Genomic DNA, 22,531 nt, shown 5'->3' on the forward strand with positions numbered 1-22,531 from the left:
CCTCCTGGGTGGGGGTCTCTGCCCTGCACGGTCCCCCCCAGGAGAGAGATGTGCCTGGAACAGCTCCCCCCCCAGCACAGGGACCACCACCACCCCCCGGCTTTCCTGCTGCAGGGCAGGGTGGCGTTGCAGGGCACCCCTCTGAGCAGCACGCCCCCCACCCCCACCCCCCACCCCCGGCCAGCCCAGGGACACCCCACCTGCAGCCACACCTGCATGGCACCACCCTGAGACCCCTGGCGCCACCACCACTGTGACACCCCCCCAAACATCTGCCCACCCTTCCCCAACCTCACGCAGCCTGCCAGGGCTGCAGGGCTGCAGCCCACCCCCCCCCCCCCCCCCCCCGCCATCGCTGCTCCCAGCCAGACCCCTGCACTGTGACAGCCCCACCACCACCACCCCATTCCAGTGTTGCCCCCCCGATAGCCCCCAGTCATCGCGGCACTGCAAACCTACTGCCTCCCCCCTCGCCTGCCCCCAGTGCCACCGTACCCCCCCCCCCGTAGCCCTCCCCATCCTCTCCTTGCCCAGGTATTGCCCAAAGCGGCTCGTCCCTTGGTGCGGCCGCCCGGCACAGCCCAGGCAGTGCTGGTGGGGGGGTCCTGCCCTCGCTCCCCTGCCTGTCGCCGCTCTTCTGCACCATGCACGTACCCCTTTGACACGCTCCCACCCCCGGGTGCTGAGCACCCGCTGTGCCTCCCCCAGACTGTACACGGTTAGGAGGGTGCCCCGTGACCACCACCGCCTGGATGGCCATAGCCCGATCCACCAGCCGGAGCCTCGGCCGGCACCGGCACCCGCAGCTCTCCTGCCTGCCCGGAGATGGCAGGACCCACGGCAGGACCCACGGCAGGACCCACAGCGCTCCCCCTGTCCTGTCAGACATTGCCTCCTCCCCCCTCCACTGTAGCAGACACCAGCGCAGGGCAAACCGCCCCAAAATATCTCAGGAGGGGGGGCAGGCTGGCAAAGCCCCCCTCGACACACACACGCGGCAGAGGGGGACCCCGAGGCGGGAATTAGGGACCTCTGGGGGAGGCTGAGGTTGAGGTAGGTGGCCCCCGGCCCTGCCGCTTTGGTCCCCATCCCCGGTGCCCGCAGAGGGAACACAGCCGTGCTGCGCCATGGCCAAAGCCATAGATGCAGGAGGAGCCACCATCCTCACAGCCCCCAAAGCCCCACAGGTGGGAAACGCAGGACAGGGACCGGAGCACCGGCCTCATGCTGTGCTCGGCAGCCCTGGCTCTGGGTACGCGCAGCCCAACAGCCCCCCAAAACATGCACCCATGTGGAAACGTGTCCCCCGTTGGTCCAAACGCCTGGCTGCACGGTGTCCCCTGCATGGGGGGACACAGCCAGCACCCCAGCGGGGCAGGCGCAGTGCTGCTCCCCAGGGAGACCCTCCAGAGCACCCCATGCCAGCTCCCCACAGGGTCCCCCTGCACCCACCACCCAGGACCAACCGGGGTGTCCCTGGAGGGGTGCCACGCGGTAGCCCAGGGCCGTGCCACGGCCGTGCCAGCCAGCCTTACACCAAGGTCTCCTGCGGTGGGCGGTGGGGTGCAGGACGTGGCCCCCTCCCTGCCAGCAGGAACCCTGCGCAGGGTGGGCACGGGCACCGCGGCAGGAGGGCCGGCATGGACGCCCTCATGCTGGTGAAGGCAAGAGAAGTGCGTCACTGTTTTATAAATGTACAAAGGATCCCTAATAAAGAGGCACAAGTAGGTCCGGAGCTGCCTGCGAGGGCTGGGGGCAGCCGGCAGGGCTGGGGAGGGGGACAGAGATGGGGGAGCTGGTGGTGGGACCTGGGCAGCGCTTTGCAGCTCTGAATTCATGCTGGGCACTGCGAAGGGTGAGCATCTCCACGTCGCTGCCTGCAGAAAGCCCTGCCCGCTGCCCAGCAATTCATGCCCGCAGAGGTGTGGTGGTCGCCAGCTGGGCACCAGCAGTGGGAGCCACCACAGCCGTACCCCAATCCTTGAATGGCTCCATGGGGTAGGGTGGACACCCCACCAGTGCCCCGCCAGGCTCTGTCAGCCCTGGGGAAGGGGTGGTGTGGTGGAGAGGATGGGCTCTCATCCACCTGGGGGCCGCCGCAGGGTGGGGGGGCAGACAGAAGGACAGACGTAAGGGCTGGGGGTGCTGTGGGGGTATTACATGGATGCCATGTGCCAGAGTGGGACTCTGCTCCCCTGCCCACAGCCAGGCCCCCACACAGGACGCACTTGCCCATGGAGTGTCCCCTGTGGTACCCATGGCCCCTCCGCTCCCACACTTGTTATTAGTGCCAGGCATGGTCCCACACTGGCACTGCCTTCACACGGCATCACCAGCACCGTGCCAGCAGCTGCCTCCTCCTCCAGTACCCGCTGCAGGCCATGGGCCATGTCATACCCACGGAGGGGGGGGGCATGGCATGTGAGGTGCCAGGGGTACCATCAGCCATCCCACAGTGGGGCCTCCAGCAGGACCCCTGTGGGTGCCGTGGGCAAGGGGTGCACACTGAAGCCAAAACGGCAGAGGTGGAGGATGGATGGGGCCCAAGGGGGGCCCTTCTGGGGGAAGGCATTGTGGCCTTCCCCAGCAGAGGTGCTCCTCCAGCTCCTGCTCCTCTGGACCCTTGTCTATCCACCCCGGCCACCCTGTAGCATAGAGAGAGGGGACAAAGCAGGGGACAAAGCCGGCCTCACAGTGGAGGCTGTCACCACCAGGCACTGCAGGTTTCCCTTTAAACCAATGAGGGCTGAAGATACCCAGGTTAACTGGGTGCAGCTGGGACACAGGATGCCATCCCACAACTCACATTGTGCCCTGCGAAGGGAGCACCAGGATTGGGTCCTAAAGAGAAAAGTGAGGGATTAGCTACATCTGCCACATCTTTTCATCACCTGGTAAGAGCATCAGGTCCCTTTGGGGTCCTTTAGGATGAGGCTGTCCCTGCCACTGGGTCCTGACCCATCTGCCCCTCCAGGATGCCCCACCATGAAGCAACCTTCATCCACACCAAGGCCATGACTGGGAGCCTGTGCTGCCTCCTGTTCTGCAGTGAAGATGTGTTGGAGGAGCTGAGCAAGGAGGAGAGCAGGATGACACAGTGAGCCCAGCGCGTGGTGCTGGAGGACATGCTGAGGAAGGACCAGGTCCTGACACAAACCCTGAAGGTCCTGGTGGTGATGGCCGGGGAGGGCAGGGAGGTGAGGACTGGGTGCAGCGCTACGCCATTCTCAGAGATGCTGCTCTGGCGACTCGTCTCCCAGCTCCGGCAAGCGGCTTTCTGCTAAAACCCCTGTAAAGCCAGATCCTACGCCTCTGAGAAAATAAAGGTGATTTTGGGGGAGCAAAAGTGAAGCATGGCTGGAGGAAAGGCTGGTGGATGGCCTGTCCCAGTTCCCTGAGGCTGCCGGCAAAGTGGCCCCAAGACAGGTCCCGGGAGTCCTGTAGTGGTGACCTAGCAAAGATTTGGCGTAAAGTTATTTTTATCTGTTGCTGTCAGCCCCTCTGTTCTTTAATTTGTCAACTTCCTGGTAGCAACTGGAGGTGCCGCCTCCTGTCGGGTCTCCCACAACCTCCGAACAGGATGGGCAGGTGAGGTGACCCCCTGCCTGACGTCCCGGTGCAGATGGTGCTGGGCTGAGGAGGACCAGCAGGACAACCCCGTATTTAGCACCCCAGGGCCAGCCCCAGACCCCAGCGCTGTGGCCCCGAAGTGCCCCCTCCCACACTGTGCCCGTTCAAGGGCCAACGGGGCTCCAGTCCTCCCCAGGGACAGGACAGCTGCCACCGGGGGCTCACTGGGCAACAAAGCAACATCAGCCCAGCCCAGCGCTGAGTGAATTGCCTGTAATGAGCCACAGGAAATAATCGGGGCATAATTAGATGGGGATCCGCTATAGTGAAAGAGACCCTTAGTTTTAACAAGCGCGGCCCTCTGGACGAATGCCAGGCACCTGATCGCGGCAGGACCGGCTCCTGTCACCGTGGAGGGGACAACGCTGGCAGACAGCTCCTGGGGGATGTGGTGCTGGCCCCAGGGAGGGGGCACCGGGATGGAGCAGCCAGAGAGGATTCCTTCTGCCCATGGGACGGGCACCTCCTCGGGCACTTCCCACTGTGCCTCCACTGCCACACACCACAGTTACAGCTGTTCCCAGGGAAAAGCTGCATTTCTAAGAAAACAAACCACCCATCTTGGGGGTGGAGGGGCTGGAAGTGAGCCCTGGAGTGCAACGGGACACGTGGCCTTGCTGCTGTCATCTCCTCCCCGTTGCCTCCAGCCCAGAGGTGCTGGTGGTGACAGGCAACACCCGAGGAAAAGAGTGACCCTCAGCATCTCCTGATGACCTGAGCATGCCGAGCTCGCTGCTTTGCTCCTGGTCGTTTCCCCATGAGCCCCTTCCTGGGAAAATGTACCGGTGGTGCCCATCGGTGGTGCCCAGCAGGGGACACAGCCCTCTCTTCCCAGTGCTCAGCCCCTGCCAGCAGGCAAGCAGGCTGGAAAAACTAAGGAGGCAATTAAAATCCAAATCCAACCCAGCTGCCTGCCTCTCCCCCCAGCCCCGGAGCATGGGGCTCCTGCAGTCTGCCCGTGCCGGGGCTGCGTGTCCCCAGAGGGGACGTCCTCAGGCTTAGCTGGGTACGCTGACAGCCCCGTGCAGGGGAACCTCCACGGGCAGACACACGCCGGCAGCAGCCCTGCCTGCACGTACAGCTAACCGCTGTTTCCCTCTTCATCGAAAGGCTCTGGTTTCCCCGAGCTTGGCCAGAAAAACCCCTGGCCAGAGCCTCCCGCCCGCTCCGGAGGTGCTCAGCAGTGCCTTGGGCTGTGACCCATGGCATTGGGCGCAGGCAAAGCCTGGCATCCCCCTGCCAGCTCCTCTTTAAGCGGCGCAGCATCTCCTGACTTTACCGGTGGCCAGGAGGAAACATTTGCCAGCCAGCTCTGTGGCTGTTGGAGCCGCTCCTGTGGGATGGGCAGAGAGGCACTGCTGGCCCCTTCCCAAGGATAGCACAGAGATGAAAGGGCACCACGCTTCCCCTCGCCCTCCGGCCCTCTCCTGGCACGGCCGCGCTTCCTACATCCTCCCAAAGGTCAGCTCTCGAGCTGCTTAACATCGCCGGGGCTGAAGTAACTCTTGCCGCGGGGTTTAGCACAGCCAGAAGTAACCCGAGTTCCGCCTTCCCCGCTTGCAGGCTCACTGCTGCGTTGGCAGAGAGATGACTGCACGGAGGAACAAATTTGGGGGAGGAGCAGGGGGGGAGCAGAAGAGCAGAGCAGCAGCTTGGGTTTTCCCCAGTTTAAGTCCCTTTCCTTCCCATGGTACAGGACGGAGCGGGGAGGCAGGTGCCCGCCCAGCCCCGGTGCACCCCGCCGCCCCCCTCATGCTTCAGAGTGCTTTGCTCTGAGCCAGCCCTTCACATCCTCTTCCAAAAAACTCCCCAAGAGGAACTTGGGGTGCTCTTCTCGAAGGCTGTGGTGAGCCAGTAAGGCTTTTCGAAAAATTTCTCGAGGGAAGAAGTCGTCTATGGGCAGCAGACATGTTTTTTTCTCCTGCCCCATTGGGAAAAATGGCCTTTTTGCTGCTCTGCAGCTGTGGAAAAAAAAACCAACCACATTGTATGGAAGTACCGGTCAAACCTGAACAGGGATTGCAGAAAGTCCCTGTCTGCTCAGCCACCCACGTCAGCACCCAGAGCCGCTCCTCCCCTGTTCTTTCAAGGGTGTCACCGTCCCAGTCCGGCGCCTGCCAGCCCTGCACAGGCAGGAGGCGGGCAGAGAGCGGTTGTGCCCATGTCCCCATCATCACAGGCCTCTGCCATTGCCCAGTGAGCCCATTTACTTCACTCAGGTGCCCTGGCCAAGCTGGCCAGCCCCCTCCCGTCACCAACCCCCTTCCCTAAGCTTGTGCATCCTTCCACCGGGTTTCGGCATGTTTTGATGCTGCAAATAACCCGGCAAACACCAAAGCGGCTTCAAACCCTGTGCCAGCTCCTTTTAAAAGGGAGCGATCACCACGCTGGGAGTGCCACGAGCACTGTCATTTGCTGGTACGTATGTCAGAGCAGGGGGGGGAGCATCGCTGGTGTTGATAATGCAGAGCGTTAGGTATGCAAATAGCTCTAACTCAGTCTGGGCAAACAGCAATGAGGAGACAAGAGCGACTCTATCTAGACCATCTCGCGACAATTAAATGACAATTCAGCATTTCTTTTCGCAGCCAACTCGATTTGAAGCCGGTTGGCGTTATTACTGTTTGGATACTCTTCTAACGCCTAATCACATCCGACTCCTAGGTCTGCTTTTCAGAGGAGAAATGTATCCGTAACGCACCTGCATCCGCCTCGCTCCCTCTGTCCCAGATTCGCATTTAAAGGGAATTAAGGATGTGCTCGGGGAAGTTCAAAAATAGAAATACTCAGAGCAAGCTAACAGTTACTGTCAGAAATATAATAAAATTATATTTAAACATCTATGCTCCCACACGGTGGATATGAAGACTGGAGCAGGAGTGTATATATATGAATGAATCTTTGGGGAAGGCATGCCACACAGCCCAGGGGCCTTCCGGGACTTTCGCTGGTTAACTAACATCAAGTAGGTTCACTTAATTTTCTCGGGGATGTCTCTCTGATACGGGTGTTTCGTGAACAAGTGAAATGTGGTGACCAAAGGACTGGTGGGAAGAGCGTGCAGAGCCATGAAAATCGTGCCTGGAGCAGGCAGCACAGGCAGGGGACACCACCCCCATTTCTCATACTGCAAATGAGAGCTGCAGGTGGTGAGATAGTCCAGGGCAGGACCATGATGCTCTGCCTGACCCAGAACTGGAAACCACAAGATGCTGAGAAGCCCTGAGATGCAAAACAGCCCCAAAAAAGGATGAAACAAACACAGGTCCAGCCCTAAAGATTCAACACAGTGCTCAGATAAGGTTTCTGGCCCAGGAGTTTCGCTTGTAGCTGATCCCAGATCCTGGAGGGCAGAGCTCACCCCAGCTGGGCACCCAATCTCTGCTCTGCTGTGAGCCAGGGGTCCCCCATTACTCACGTACAGCCCACGAAGGCTGTTAGGGGGACAGCACACATCACACACGGCTGCACCGGCCCCTCACCACTGTGCTTTTCCACCCACAGCCAGGGCTGGACACCTGGTCAGCAGGACCACGAATTCATGGCACCAGGAGACCGGGCACTGCCCAGAGCTCAGCATGCCGCAGTGGGCACTGGGGCTTCCCATGGCAAGGGGCTCAGCATCCTGCTGCACCACCAGTCCGCCACTGTAGCTGCTGGTGACAGCAGGACGGCCCCAGGGGAGGTGCAGAACCGCTGCTGTGAGCCCCGAAGGGTTCAAGCTGGTCTCTCCGTGTGTCTGCTTGGGCTGGTGCCTGCTAGCCTGTCCCTAAGCTGACAGGTGTCCCCTGGCCTTGCGAAGGAGAGGCAGTCTCCCAGCTCAGGTAGAGGATGCTGCAGGCAGCTTGGGGAAAGCTGCATCCCTGCGAGGAAGCGGTCCAGGCAGCTGCAGCCAGGTTTTGTACAAGCAGTCAGCACCTACCACCACACAGACCCCCAGCGGGATGCCCAGAGATGCCCTGGGGAAGAATCAGCCAGACCCATCGGTTCATCTCTCTGTTTTATTAGTGTAAACACCCACCCCCCCCTCCCCACTATTAAATACAAACCAGGAGCAGAGAGCGGCTCCTCAGTCGCTTTCTCCTTAGGAGATGCGCAGCCAAACCCTCTGCCGTGCCCACCAAGCCGGGCACCGCGTTCCCCCACCCTGGAGGGTGGCCCCACGTCAGGGAGGGCTCCCACCTCTGTCAGGAGGCTCTCATCCGGGGGCTGCGTCCTCCGACGTCCTATCAATACTGCGAAGGCCAAAGCGGCCTGGGTCACGGTTCCCATGGGGAGCAGCTCACGGTACGTGAATACAGCAGGATCCCCTCCGGCACCCCCTGTGCCCACCAGCCCCAGGACCCCCCACCCTGACTCGCCAGGAGTGCTCCAGCTCGTTGCCAAGTGGCAAAATCCCAAAACCAACCTCCTTATTGCTCTTTTGGGGTGGGACGTGTCCCATCCCGCTGTCCCTGCACGACCGGGCTGATGCACCAAAGGAGGAAGAGGCACAGCCCTGTCCCGAGGTGCTGGGGGAACGGCATGGGATCACCCCCAGCCCTGTGGCAGTCATGGCCCCACAGCAGGGGGACCTTGGGCTCTGCACGCGTCCAGTTGAGGGGGAACAGCAAGGGACAGGGCAGCCCATCGCCACCCCGCTGGGCAGGGGAGGGCCAGGATGGAGAGATGGGGCCAGAGGCCAGCAGCTCTGGGAGGAGAAGCTGGGATGCCCAGCTCACAGCTCAGCAACTCCGATCCCACCTCACCCTGGGGTCTGCACAGCCATGGCCGCTCTGGAAGGACCTGGGCACCCCAGGCTGGCAGACCCCGGCCCAAGCAGCCCCAGCGGGGCGAGTCATGAGCTCAGGCACCGGCAATCCCTGCAACCGCTGGGAAGAGGAAGACATATTTGGGCAGCAGAAGAGGTGGGTCGGGCACGCAGGCAGGGCACGGCAGGACCAGCCCCTCCATGCCCCCGGGGTTCAGGTGCTGTTCCCCTGCTCCTGCTCGAAAAGCACCATGGCCAACTGGGAGCGAGAACCTATGCCCTCCAGGCTGCTCTGCATGCAGCGGTGGTAGATCTCCTCGCTGAGCCGGGGGTTGCAGGCCTGGTGCCGGTAGCGCTGCAGCAGGGCAGGCTCCACAGCTCGGAAGACATGCAGGTTGGAGTACTTGATGAACATGTCGTAGATGTCCAGGGTCTCCAGGATGTCCTCGTTCTCCTGCACGTCACCCGCCATGCGGGTACGTGCCGCCATGTAGTCAGCATTGTAGAAGCAGGCTTCGTGGAAGACATCGCGGTCAAAGCGCCCTGCGTCCCGCAGCAGGTCCAGAGTGACAGGTGGCTCCTGGTTGTGGTAAGCAATGGCAGGATTGTAGCCCTGGAAGTGGATGGGAAAGAAGACCTGCCAGTTGTTGATGGTGTTCATCCGGCAGCGGTTCAAGAAGTCAACAGTGACCTCCGTCCCCACACCAGCCACAAAGAAAAGCGTGTCTACAGGATGCTTCTTGGAGATGATGTCCATGACCTTGATTTGGGAGGGTGCGTCTGTCTTGACGCTGATCCACGGGATCTTCACCTCTGCATACTTGTGCTCGTACTCGGTGATCTGGGCCTTCACGGCGGCAAAGATGTCATTCTGGGTGACCTGCTGGGCCTCAAAGGGGTCATAGATGAAGAGGAAGGTGAGCACTGCATTCTCACTGCTCTCAAAGGCAGCTGCCGCATAAGCCTCCAAAAAGCGGGCAGCGTGGTCCCGGTCATGGGCCGTCAATGGCAGGATGACATTGATGCGGCTGGCCTCCGTCACGTAGGGCATGGGAATGATCTCCACCTCGCTGAGGGGCCGCACCAGGTGCACACGCTTGGTGACAGAGCGGCTATGCCCCTTCTGGGTGACCACCTCCACCTGGAGGTCCAGCGTGTACTCCATGCCACGTGTGGGGTCGAAGCGCCGGTACCCGTTCACCAGCTGCTGCTTGCGGACATGGAGCACTGGCTGGTACTTGCGGTTCAGCTCCTCCATGGCCGTGGCCACCACGTCGGCCACATCTGCCAGGTCCACACCATGCAGCTCACATTTGGGGGAGCCGTCCACACAGGCGTAGACCTGCTCCTCTGTGAAGTAGTCCCAGCGCAGCACCTCAAAGCGAGTTTTGGGCTGGAAGGGGGCTGGGATGCCAATGGGCCATGTGGCACTATGGTCCCCGTCAGCAGACAGGCTGCTGGCATTCTGGATCTCCAGCTGCAAGAGGAGAGATGGAGGAGTGAAAGCCAAGGCAGAGGCAGGTAGGTCTTCCAGCTCTGGTAGCGTCAAGCTGAGTCCTGATACTCAGAGACTGGCCACTCCTGACCCAAAGAGCAGCACCAGAACAACTCTACCTTTAGCCTGACCCCAGTCAGCACCTCAGGTTTCCTCCTAACAGCACCCCAAATGCAGCACACCACCTCCATTAGCAGGATCCACATCCTCTCCCACCCTGCCCAGCCTTTGCTGGTGGACCTCAGCACCCCGCTGGCACCATCACCCTGAACCACCACTGCAGTTCCAGGACCCATCCAGGTCCAAAGCTGGTCACAAGATGAAAGCTGCTCTCCAGCAGGCATGGCTGCCCCTGCAGCCACACAAGCTCAGCTAACCCCATCCCACAGCAGCTCCAGGTGGGAAACCCTCATGTTAGAGCAGAGAGGTGATACGGAACGACCAGAAAGCTCACAGAAATGACAGCAGGAGCCCAAACCCTCCCAGCCAAGCCAGGTCTCACCTGGAGCTGCTGGATCTCCTGGTACGTTCTCTCCAGCTCCACCTGTGCAAAGTACTTGTGCAGCCGGTACATCTGGAGGGGATCCAGCACGGGATGGACAGTGAAGGCGCTCTGGAAACGGAGGTCAGTCTCCCGCTCAGGGTCCACATTCTTTCCCAGCTCAAAGTAGTGATAACGCAGGCCCTGCACCAGTCAGAAGAGATGGGTCACGGCCGGCCCTGACCTACGCTCCCACCCCACCAGCTGCCAGCACAGCAAGCTCAAATGATGATAGGGCACAAGGCTTCCTAGAAGCCCCTGAGGAGGCAGGAAAACACACTGGGCAAGCATCGCTCCTGGAGTTCATCTCCGCCACAGGACCTACCTCGTGCTCCTCAGCACAGTTGATGGCCGTGTAGTCAATGATGCAGCGGCCCAGCCACTCGTCGGGCCGGGCGCTGAGGATGTCATTGCGGCAGCTCTCTAGGTGCTGCTGCAGGAGCAGGAGGAGGCTGCGGGATAGTAGGTAGCCAAAACCCCCATAGCAGTAGCGTCCCTCAGTGTCCCCGCCGATGAACTCCTCGGGACGGCCCAGGTAAAGATGGGTGTCAATGCTGAGGTGGGCGACCAGGCGGCTGATGCGGTGTGCCTCTGTGTAGGTATCGTCCTGCACCAGGAAGAACCAGTCGAAGTCATTCACGTAGTGGTCCAGAAGGTACCTGATGGTCTGGTACATGTTCCAGATGGGCCGCTCGTCACTGTGAGTCACCACCGTCATGCCGTGGGGCACCTTGCGGCCCCGTGTGCCCGTGAAGTACACCAGACGCTCCAGGCGGTGGGCCAGCGTGCGGTTGACAGCCACCCCCAGCGTGTTCAGTGTGCTTTTGGAGGTCAGCACACCAACAAAGAGCCGCTGCCGCATTCCTAGCTCCGTGCTGATGTACCGGGTCCTGCAGGAGGGAGAGGACGTCTGGCCCCTGGGCACTGCACCCCACCATGTCCTGGGCCCTCCCTGTCCCCCCCAGTGGTGCCAACCTCAGTTCCTCTGCAGGAACCACTCCTGGGCTTGCAACCACATGCGCAAGGCATCACCCCAGTGGCACCAGCTGCCAGCAGCAGCCCTGGGCCAGAGACACAGCAGACTGCTCTGCTGAGGTCTCCCCCAAAATCTGACATGACGGGAGACCTTCCCTTCCCATGAGCTGGCCAGCCCAGCTCAAACCAGAGGCTTGCCAAAGACTAGAAAAAGGGAACAGGGCTGCACGCCCCAGCTCTTGCAGGGACACCACCTGCCGGGCACGCTACCATGCTGCCAGCCCTGGCCAGGACGGCAGAGCTGGGAAGCACATTCCCACCACACTGTTCTTGGGCAGGCAGGAGAGCCAGTGCTGCCCTCTCTGGGGAAGCCACTCACCCCAGCAGGGCCTGAAGCCAGCACGGGGCTGGCTGTGTCCCCTTCCCCACCATGGCCCCCCTCACAATGACTTCCAGGTTCAATTCTCCCAGCCCAGAGCAGCAGCAGGAAGCGACCCCCCCTCGGCCCCCAGCCGCCGCCTGGCACACACTGGCCCCATTCAGCCCCCTCCATCCGCCCACCGCCTCGCCGGGACAAGGAGGCCTTTTCACTGCCTGCTCCCCGTCATCCCGGGGCCATCGGGACAGGCAGCAGCCGGTCTCAGAGCAGACTGGAGTTTGCAGTGTTGGGTTGGGGCGGGGGGGAACGTGCCACCACGGGAGGGGTCCCTGCTAAGGCAGGCGGGAGAAGGGCCAGGGCATGGTGCCCGGAGGCACATGCTGCAGCAGGCAACCTTTGCACAGCAGGAAGCAGAGTGCACGAGGCTCTTCTGGGTGCTGCAGGGGCAGGCCGGGGTGGTGGGGGTAAGGAGAAGGCAGAGGGTGTGCAGAGGGGAGGAAGGGGAGCAGCAGGGAGAGGTGTTTGCAGTGAGAAAAATCCAGCTGCAGCCCTGGGTGGCTGCAAGGAGGGGGGGAAGCACATTGCCAGGTCACTTGTAAAGCCCCCCAGCACCATCCCAGCAGGCAGGAGCAGGCGACCCCCCAGCACCCATCTGGCAGACAGGTAGGGGCAGACAGCCCCTTGGCACCATCCCAGCAGGCAGACAGAGGTAGGCAGCCCCCCAGCATCAGCCTGGTGGACAGGCAGAGAGGGACAGGCAGGAGCAGGGAGCCCCCCCAGCACCGGACCAGCAGGCAGGCAGGAGCAGAGAGCCCCCCCAGCACCGGACCAGCAGGCAGGCAGGAGCAGAGAGCCCCCCCAGCACCGGACCAGCAGGCAGGCAGGAGCAGAGAGCCCCCCCAGCACCGGACCAGCAGGCAGGCAGGAGCAGAGCCCCCCCAGCACCGGACCAGCAGGCAGGCAGGAGCAGAGAGCCCCCCCAGCACCGGACCAGCAGGCAGGCAGGAGCAGAGAGCCCCCCCAGCACCGGACCAGCAGGCAGGCAGGAGCAGAGAGCCCCCCCAGCACCGGACCAGCAGGCAGGCAGGAGCAGAGAGCCCCCCCAGCACCGGACCAGCAGGCAGGCAGGAGCAGGGAGCCCCCCCAGCACCGGACCAGCAGGCAGGCAGGAGCAGGCAAGCACCTCCCCAGCACCGGACCAGCAGGCAGGCAGGAGCAGGCAAGCACCTCCCCAGCACCGGACCAGCAGGCAGGCAGGAGCAGGGAGCCCCCCCAGCACCGGACCAGCAGGCAGGCAGGAGCAGGCAAGCACTTCCCCAGCACCGGACCAGCAGGCAGGCAGGAGCAGGCAAGCACCTCGCCAGCACCGGACCAGCAGGCAGGGGCTGGGAGCCCCCCAGCACCATCCCAGCAGGCTGGCAGCCCCAAAGAGCAGCCCGGTGGGCAGGCAGGAGTGCGCAGGCAGACCCCCAACACCAGCCCGGCAGCCATACACCCGCACCCGGACACTGCAGGGCTCGGCCTCAGCTACTCCCATCCAAACCCCGGTTAGCGCCGGCAGCCCTTACTCCTCCGGTTCCGCGGAGGCCCAGCTCTCTCCCGTCCCTTCCCGTCCCCCCCCCCCCCCCGCACCTTACGGCCTTCTTGGCGGCCCTGCCGGGGCTGGGCGGGCGGTAGGGCACGACGCGGGGCTCCCAGCTGTCGGCGCCCAGCCCGGCGGGTACGGCGTTGGGCCTGCGCGCCGCGTTACCGTTGGTGTTGGCGGGGCCGGGGGGCGGCGCGGGGCCGCCGCCTCCGCCACCACCACCAGCACCGCCGCCGTCGGGGCCCGGGCGGGCGGCGGGGCGCGGCGGCGGCCCGCAGGGCTCCTCCACCCAGGTGACGCTGAGCAGGCTGAGGGTGAACCCCAGCGAGACGCCGATGGCCACCGGCCCGGCGGGCCGCAGCACCGACAGCACCAGCGACAGCCGCATGGCCGGGACCAGGGACGGAGGCGGCTCCGGCTGCCGCTCCCGCTGGCGGCGCCGCCGTCCGACGTGTCACCCCTTCGCCCCGCCCCGCCGCGCGTCACGGCGGGCGGCCAATGGGCCGCGCTCACAACCCGCGCGTCACGGGGCGGCGTGGGGGGGGCGTGGCCAGGTTGCTAGGAGACCGCGCGGCCGCCCCCCCTCCCGCCCCCACCATGTCACCCCCCCCGCAGGGCAGAAGGACAGGGAGGCGACACCCTCCGAGGAAGCCCGGTGGCCCGGTACCGGGCACGGTGGTCTCCCCGCGGAAAGGGTGGGGGGAGGCGAGGAGGGGGACGGCGGGGCCCGGGCCCCGCCGTCCCCCTCCTAGCCTCCCCCCCCCACCTCCGCAGTTCAGTGGGGATCCTTTATACTGCGAGACATGGACCTGTTGGAGCAAGTCCAGAGGAGAGCCATCAAGATGATCAGAGGGCTGGAGCACCTCTCCTGTGAAGACAGGCTGAGAGAGTTGAGGTTCTTCAGCCTGGAGAAGAGAAGGCTCCGGGGAGATCTTATAGCAGCCTCCCAGTACCTAAAGGGGACCTACAGGAAAGATGTTGAGGGACTCTCTATTAAGGAGTGCAGTGATAGGATGAGGGGTAACGGTTTTAAACCAAAAGAGGGTAGATTTAGATTAGCTATTAGGAAGGAATTCTTTACTCTGAGGGTGGTGAGGCACTGGAACAGGTTGCCCAGCAAAGTTGTGGATGCCCTATCCCTGGAAGTGTTCAAGGCCAGGTTGGATGGGGTTTTGAGCAACGTGTCCTAGCAGAAGGTGTCCCTGCCCACGCCAGGGGCGTTGGAATGAGATGATCTTTAAGATCCCTTCCAACTCTAACCACCCTATGATTCTAAAATGGGACCAAAGGGCTCCTCCAGCTGGGGCTGGGTCACCATCCCACTGTGGGCTGTCTGCAGCACAGAGCCACTGTCTCGCCGGCCGCCAGAGATCCCCCTGGGCAGACAGAGCTGGAGGAACTGGCTCAGGACAGAGTTTGCCACACACACGGAGCCTCCGGCGCAGGAATGATCCAACCCAGAAGCTGCAAGGCCAGCAGCCCTACATGGCTGCTCGGCACCAGGCATTACTGAATAAGGACAAGGAGGAGAACCTGGCGTTTCCACCCGTTCCCAGCCCATGGCTCTGCTTCCATCAGCCTCACAGCCGTCGGGGCTCTCAAGTGCCCCTGGATTTATTCTGGCTGGTGGGAACCCATCCCACCCTCCCCATGAAACGCAGCCCGCCTTGCTCCGGGGGGTGCCGGTGGCCGCAGAGCATGGCAGGGCAGTGAGAGCAGGCGGGAGCCTGCTGGGCTCCAGGGTCTCTTTCATTTTCTGGAACAAAGCAGCCTGTTTTCATCAGGAAGCGGTTGGCAGCATCCCACCCCCCAGAGATACAGGACCATCATCCAAGCTCTGCTCATTTTCACAGGCCTTTTTCTCCTGAATAGGCCAAGGCAAGCAATAGGCAAAGGCGGTCACGTGGACGGCAGTTTAATGAAGAACATATAAAAACTAGAAACAGAGGGAACGTGATGGGATGAGGAGATGCCAGAAAGAAAAAGATGCAGAAGTAAGAAATGAGCAGAGATTTTCCATGGACAAAGGCCAAAAAGTGGGCGTGATCACAAACATCCAAAGTCGCCTGTTTTCTGTATGCAGAGAAACAAGTTGGAAATAGATATATTTGATTTGCTTTACAGGTTGGAATATTTAATGTTGATGACCTTATACAAACCCAGATGACTTTACATGAGTCATAAGAGAGATTTAATTCCGAAATGACCCTGTTGATCCCAGCTTGTCTTTAGATAGAGAAGCAGATCAGCGAAAGTACTGAAGTTTTCAGAAATAAGACCCTGAGCTCAGGAAAACTGCAAGGAGATGAATCTGTGGGCAGAGCAAACACCTCCCCAGGGCTCGCTGTGGCAGTGGCCAGGCCCAGGGCCCCCTTGCCTGGCCCCAGGAGGTCCCGCAGGGGAAGAAGCCAGCGGGCAGCAGCGCCGTTCCTCCGGCAGCCCCCTCGCAGCCCCCTGCCAGCTGCAGCTCCCGCCTTTGTCTCCCTGGCGTTGGCGTGGGGCTGGGAAGGGGCTGCCAGGGGAATGGCCGCTGCTGCCAAGAGGCTTTTTCCTGCCAGGATTTCCCGGGGGGTCTCTGGGCACCGCAGCCGGGAGGTGCCAGCTCCAGGGAGCTCCGCAGAACGCTGTGTCCTCCCACACACCCACCCGCCGCACCTGCATCTCCCGGCCACTCGCCGGGGGACGGGTGGGCGGCCTTTATAGGCACTCTTCTTGCACGCATGTTTGCCCGGTCCGAACTGGCACAAGCCCCCTGTGAAGCCCGTGGCCCTCTGCGCGCTCTGTTGGGTGTGCACTGTCAGCACAACCCTGTGCACACCTGACTGAAGGCCCTCCGGTGGGTTTCACGCCTGCACCCTGCTCCCTTCCCTCCCCTAGGCACCGTGCCCGCAGCCCTCGCAGCATCTCACACCGGGTACCGGCCCGCTGCACGCCCGGTGCACGGCCAGCCACCGCGCACCCCACCGCCCGCCCCGCGGCAGGCCCCGCCCCCGAGCTAAGCCCCGCCCAATCTCCCAGGATAGACCCCTCCCCCTCCCCTAGTCACGCCTCCTTCCCGTGAAGGCCCCGCCCCCTCCCCGAGCGGCGCGGTGACGCAGCGCGGTGACGTCAGGCGGAGCTGTCCGCTCAGCACCGCGCGGCGGGCCGCCCCGCCGGCATGCGCGGGGGCCGGGGCCGGGAGCGCCGGGCGCCGCGGGGCCGCCGCCGCCGCCGCTGCTGCGGGGCCGGGAGCGCAGGTGGGAGCGGGCGGGGAGGGGCGGGGCGGGGCTGCGGGGGGCGGGGGCACCACGTGGGGGTCCGGCGGGCGGGGGGGCGCGCCGGGCCCCTTGGGTGGGGGAAGGCTCGGGCACCGGGCTCCCGGCCTCCCTATCCGTACCGGGGAGGGAGCGCGGTGGCCGGGACGGGCGTGCGGGGCCTGGCGGGGAGCCCCCGAGACCCCCGCCCCGAACAAAGAGAGGGGCGGAGCGGCCCCGCGGCCCGGCGGCCCTTGCGGCCGTCGCTTAGCAACGCCGCGCCCGCCCCGCCGGCCCGGGGCCCGGCAGCCTGGCGGGGGGCAGCGGGGCCGGCCAGGGCCGGGGGTTGGGGGGGTGTGGATGCGAAGCGCGGCGGCGGGGCCGGGTCCCGAGCGCTGCCCCCGGGCCACCGCCACGCTGTGCACTCCGGGGCAGGGAGGGGAGGGCGGGGGGGGCCCGGGGCAGACCGTGGCGGGGGGCCCGAGGCGGCGGGGAAGGCGGCAGCAGGTGGGTAAGTCCCGGCGCCAATGAGCAGGCGCTGGGCTCCCCTAGCAACAGTGCCCGCGCCAATGGGCGCCGGCAGCTGCCTGCAACGCTGCCTGCAACCCTGCCGAGGACGGGTTTTCCCAGTCGACCCTTCCCCGCTGCCCTGGCACCGGCATGGCGTGGGCTGAGGGGCAGAGAGCAGCACCTCGCTGCTCTGCCAGACGGCCTGAGCCGAGCCATGCCATGCCACGCCACGCCACACCACGCTATGCCACGCCACACCACACCATACCATGCTGTGCCATGCCGTGCCATGCCCCATCCCCGGCCACCTTGGCTCAGCCGGCCGGCAGAGCCCCGCTTTCAACCCCACATGGCATCACCGGTCCCCGCTGGAGCAGCCAGGGCTGGCACGTCGCTCCCAGGCTCCGTGGTTAAAGTCCAATCCTGCTTAGCATCCCCCCCCGCCTCCCTTCCCGGGGGGCTCAGGCAGGGCAGGCAGGGGTCCAGTGCTCTCCTGCTTGCTGCCTGCCCGCCTGCTTCCTTGGGATTAGGCGCTGTACTCAGCTTCCCCAGGGGATTTGGCCTGGCCGGAGTTTCCTTCCCCAGCCGGAGGGAGGGAGGGAGGAGACCGGTGGCAGGGGAAGAGGTGCCGGTGGAGCCCGGCCCGGGCAGCAGCGAGGTGCAGGGCAATAGGGAGCCATGACTGCAGCCTCTGCCCTCTTCTCAGTCCCTTTTCGGTGCTCTGGTTTTGTTAGCCATCCTGAGCTGGCTGCTTTAACGTGGCACTTGGAAGGACTGGCGCTGGCATGGTGACAATAAACCCATCCTAAACCAACGGAGCCCGGAAAGGGACCAAGGGAGCAAAGGGATGCTGGAACTGGTTCCAGGTGGGAGCGGGCAGACGGCCGCTGTAATTAGGTTTAAGCTGGAGCTGGATCAGACTTTGCGGGGGATTATGACCCCTCCGTCTGCGTAGGCACTGCAGGGGGCCCAGCAACTGCCTGCTTGGTGTCCCGGCACAGCCACGGCATTACGGGTGAACCCTTGGGTAAGGGGCAGTGCCAGCCAGGGCCGGTCCCCCTCTGGCCCCGTGGGTCGGCGTGGGAGGGCTGGATCCAGCGTGGGAGCCTGCTTTGTTTTTACAAGGACACTAGCAGCTAGAGCAGGGATGAAAAATAGCCAGAAATATGATTAGAGGATTGGAGAAAATGCCTTGGAGTACAAGCTTTAAGAGCTCAATCTGTTTAGCCTATAAAAATAGAAGACTGAGGGGTGACTTAATTACCAAGCATAATTACTTCACAGGCAGAAAATACCAGGTAGTGGAAGTCTCCCTTTAATCGAGCAGGGAAAGGGCGCCGCTGAGCCAGGAGCAGGAAATTGAAGCCACAGACAAATTATAAAGCGCCATGTCCCGGCAGCGAAGCTCCCCAGGGGTGCGGACGGGCTCCATGGGGACGGTGCACCCCTGCAGCCACCCCTTGGGTGACGGTCTGGGGCACCTCAGCCCCTGCGGATGAGGCTGTTCCCTCATTCCCTTCTTTCCCACCCAGGTAGCGAGGGGCTGGAGGGGGGTTTTTGGCATCTGGGTGCTGAGTGGTGGGCATCGCCGCTGGGCACGTGCCAGCGGTGCCTCCATCCCCCTCCTCTCTCTCTCTCACCAGCTGGGGCGGGTGCCGGGGCGCAGTTTTGCTGGCGAGCCATGGGGCAGGAGCGGAGATTTTGATGCCTCTCCCGGGAGTCCCCAGAGCCATGACTGCAACTGTGCAGACGCTGCGGTTCAAGCTGCTGCCGCATGAGCCGGGCCAGGAGTGGGGGCACAGCTGCCAGCAGGAAATCGAGCGTCGCTACCAGGTGGTGCCCTCAGTGGTGTGCGCCATGTGCTGCCTCTTCGGCATCATCTACTGCTTCTTCGGTGAGCCAGGCCAGCCCAGTGGCTGGTGGGGCAAGCGGGGAGAAGGGCAAGGGGAAGCCAGGGGGGTGCTGGCCATCCACCCCCTGACTGTGGTGGTCTCTCCACAGGCTACCGCTGCTTCAAGGCCGTTATGTTCCTGACAGGGCTGATGTTCGGCTCCATCATCATCTTCATGTTGTGCTACAAGGAGCGGGTGCTGGACACACAGCTGAGCGTGGAGGCCTCGGTGGGCATCGGGCTGGGCATCGGGGTCCTGTGTGGGCTGGTCACTATGCTGGTGCGCAGCGTCGGCCTCTTCATGGTGGGCCTGCTCCTGGGGCTACTGCTGGCGGTGGCCACGCTGGTGGTGATGGAGCAGTTCTACCACCCGCCGACAGTGTGGATCCCTATCGCGCTGCTCCTGGGTGTGGGGATGCTCTTTGCCGTCCTCACCCTGCAGTGGCAGCGCTTCTTCACCACCCTCTCCACCGCCGTCTTCGGCAGCGCCATCATGACCGTCACTGTCGACTACTTCATCGAGCTCTTCCTCCTGGTGCAGTACATCTACGAGCGCATCAAGGTGGCCCCCGCTCGCCCCGTGTGCTGGTACAGCTGGGTAATCCTGGGCGTCTGGCCGCTCCTCACCATGCTGGGCGTCCTGGTCCAGTGGAAGGTCACGGCCGAGGGCTACTCCCACACAGAAGGTATGTGGGGGCTGGGGGAGATGGATGTGGCACGGTGTGGGTGCAGGAGCTGGGGGACCTGGAGATCAAGGCAGAGGTTCCCAACGCTTGGTTTGCATGCATAGACAAGGGGTTTGGGACTCTATGGGGGCACAGCACTCATGGCGAGCCCTGGGTGTGCAAAATCGGGGCTGGTTTGGTAGTGAGGAGGACTTTGGGGTGCTCCCTGGTGCTCACAGATCCCTCTACCCTGCAGTGATCATCAGCCGGCAGCAGCGCCGTGTGCAGCTGATGCGCATCAAGCAGCGGGAGGACCGAAAGGAGAAGAAGAAGAAGCGGAGACCCCACCACCCACCGCCCCACCAGCACAAAGCCCACCCACCCGAGCCAGCCTACCGCCGCAAGCCCAACCCCGTGCGCCGCTTCGATGGGGACGTGCTCTCCCCCGTGAGTCCCACGCCCAGGGTAGAGATCTCCCCCGGCCTCCGCGGCCCTTCCTTCTCCATGTGGGTGGTGGGCTGGGGCGCTGAGAGGGGAGAGGTGCCTGGGTGCCAGCCGCCATCCAACCTCCTCGAGGGATGAGGCTGGGGCATCCTGGGGACCAGACAGCTCAGGAGGGGCTAAGCTGGGACATGCCCACCACGGAGCACTTCAGCCTTGGCAAGCAAATGTAAACTGGTGGCCAGAAGCGCTGCGGCTGCAATAGAAACAGGTGGTGGGCAAGATGTGTCCCCCAGGGAAGGGACGGGGCTATGGCCCCTGCTGCGGCCAGTCCCCAGAGGGCCTGAGTGCTGGGATGAGTGGGATTGCACAGGACTGGTTCTGGGGGGCTGCTGCAGAGCGTAGGGTGGGGTGGGGTGGGGTGGGATGGAGTGGGCCAGGAGCAGAGCCCCCCTCACTTTCTGTCCCCACCTCTCTCAAGCAGAGCTACATCCAGAGTTTCCGAGAGCGGCAGACGGGGCCATCCCTGAACAGCCTCATCGCCAGCTCCCATGCCGTGGTGGACCTGGACTATGACTGCAGCTCCACCGTGCCCCTCACCACGGGCTCCGGCCCCGCCGTGCGGGTATAAGCCAACCCAGTGACCTCGAGTGACACCAGCACCCCAGCCTGCTCTGACAGACCCCCTGGGACAGGTGGGGCTGTGCCCTCGGCCCCCGGGCGGCCATGTGCTCCTCGGTGCTGCAGATGGAGACCCTTCCTGGGGACATGTGGGACTTGGCTGGGCAAACCCCGGCTGCCCGCGGGGCCCAGAGGTGCTGGGGGAGCCCTCCGGCAGGGACTAAGCCCAAGGACCAGGGACACCAGCACCCATGGACATGCGGTGCGAGCGGCTCTGCTGGGGAAGGGGGTCCCTGAGCCCCCGCTGCTGTGTGTTTCCCCACAGCCCGGGCACGCTCATCCCGCATCCCAACATTGCCCTCCCCATATTTGCGCCCCCCCTTCTCCGAAAGCAGCTCCCTGCGCCTGCCCCCAGCCCATCGCGCACCCCCCCCCAGCAACTCCCCAAGTGCCTGTGCCCCACATCCCTTCCTCCAAGAGCAGGTCCCACAGCCCTTGTTTCCCCGCAAGGGACTCCCCCGAGCATGTGTGCCCCATCCCACCCTGGCCCCCGAGAGCAGCTCCCAAAACCTGCGTCCTCAGAAGGTCCCCCTGCCCTAGCCACCCTCCCTGCCCCCCAGAGCGGCTCGCTTCCCCCCCCTCTTTTTCCAAGCTGGACCAGGGTGATCCTGGGGCAGAGGCTGCCAGGGCCAGGTGGTTCCCGGGGTGATGCTGACAAGCGGTGCCTGTCCAGCGGGAGCTGCGCTGGCGGGGTGCACAGTGTGCATCCCCCCCAAGAAAATGTTTTAATGGGAGACAGGACACTGGATCCAGCCTTTGGGCAGAGGCTGGGCTGCCTCAGGGATGTGGGGACCCCTGCAGCGTCAGAGGCCGTCGCTGTTTTGCTGGCGACTGGATTTTATAGTGGCCGGGGTGGGGAGGGAGGGGGTCTTGGGGTCGAGCTGAGCCTCTGGCTGGGGCAGGGCAGGGCAGGAACCCCTTCCCAGAGCACTGCTGCGGGCAGAGGCTCCCGCCTTGTATATATTTCTCTTGCTGTGATTTGTATTAATTTATTACGGAGTGAGCCAGGACTTCCCCTAACAGCCCGGCAGGCAGGATGGTGGCGAGACTGGACTGGGGTGCCCCCCTGCTTTGGGAGGCCCCTCCAGCCCAGCCTGTCCGGTCCTGCTGCCCCGGGAACTGCATGTTTCTGCCAGGCGACCCTGTCCCCGCAGCGCCGCGCCGCCGTCCCCCTTTTCAGTCTCTTTTGTAAATGTGCCAAATGCTGCTGAGGCCACGGGCCGCACAGTAAAGAGCCTTTCAGAGCCCTGCGTGCAGGGACAGGGGGCCAGGGGGGACCCCGAGGGCCGGGCTCCCCGGGGATGCTGGGTGGGATGCAGAGCGGTGCCACCACCCCTTCTCCTACCGGGACCCCGGCTCACTGGGGTGAAAGAAGCCATGTCAGGAAAAAAAAAGATGTTTAATGCAGAGCCCTGAGGCTGGAGCAGGCTGGGGATGGTGTCCGTGTGTCCGTACATCCTGGGGGGAAGCATGACCACATCTCCCAGCAGCGGCATCTGTCGGTCTGTGTGCAGCCCCTGGGTGCCGCATCCTGGCTCCTAGCTCCCTGCGGGGACAGTGGCAGTCAGGGAGAGCTGCAACATCCCTGGAGCTGCTGGGGCACCCGAAAAGGGTGTCCCAGCCAAGGTGGGCGCAGACCCCGTGTCTCATATCCAGCCTGCTCCCCCCGACCTCAGCACTCGGACCCTTGCAAGCAGTGGGGTGTGGGGACAGGGTCCCCACTGTCCCTCTGGTGTGAGGCACGGCATCGCTGCC

The 22,531-nt window shown here is 63.5% G+C and overlaps 2 protein-coding genes across 2 annotated transcripts; one reads left to right on the forward strand and one right to left on the reverse strand.

The window, feature by feature from the left end:
• Nucleotides 1-7,995: 7,995 nt before the first annotated feature.
• On the reverse strand, nt 7,996-13,743 carry CHPF (chondroitin polymerizing factor; the record flags this gene model as incomplete). The annotated part of the gene is made up of 4 exons (XM_082483548.1): nt 7,996-9,857; nt 10,378-10,560; nt 10,742-11,306; nt 13,403-13,743. 4 exons carry the CDS (start codon nt 13,741-13,743, stop codon nt 8,595-8,597), a joined length of 2,352 nt encoding a protein of 783 aa, XP_082339674.1. The 3' UTR covers nt 7,996-8,594.
• A 5,059-nt stretch (nt 13,744-18,802) lies between these two features.
• TMEM198 (transmembrane protein 198) lies at nt 18,803-20,726 on the forward strand (the record flags this gene model as incomplete). The annotated part of the gene is made up of 4 exons (XM_082484386.1): nt 18,803-18,992; nt 19,100-19,675; nt 19,911-20,101; nt 20,580-20,726. 4 exons carry the CDS (start codon nt 18,803-18,805, stop codon nt 20,724-20,726), a joined length of 1,104 nt encoding a protein of 367 aa, XP_082340512.1.
• Between the last annotated feature and the right edge of the window lie 1,805 nt (nt 20,727-22,531).

This window comes from Vanellus vanellus (assembly GCF_965231255.1).
Source record: "Vanellus vanellus genome assembly, chromosome: 5".
Classification (NCBI taxonomy): Eukaryota; Metazoa; Chordata; class Aves; order Charadriiformes; family Charadriidae; genus Vanellus; species Vanellus vanellus.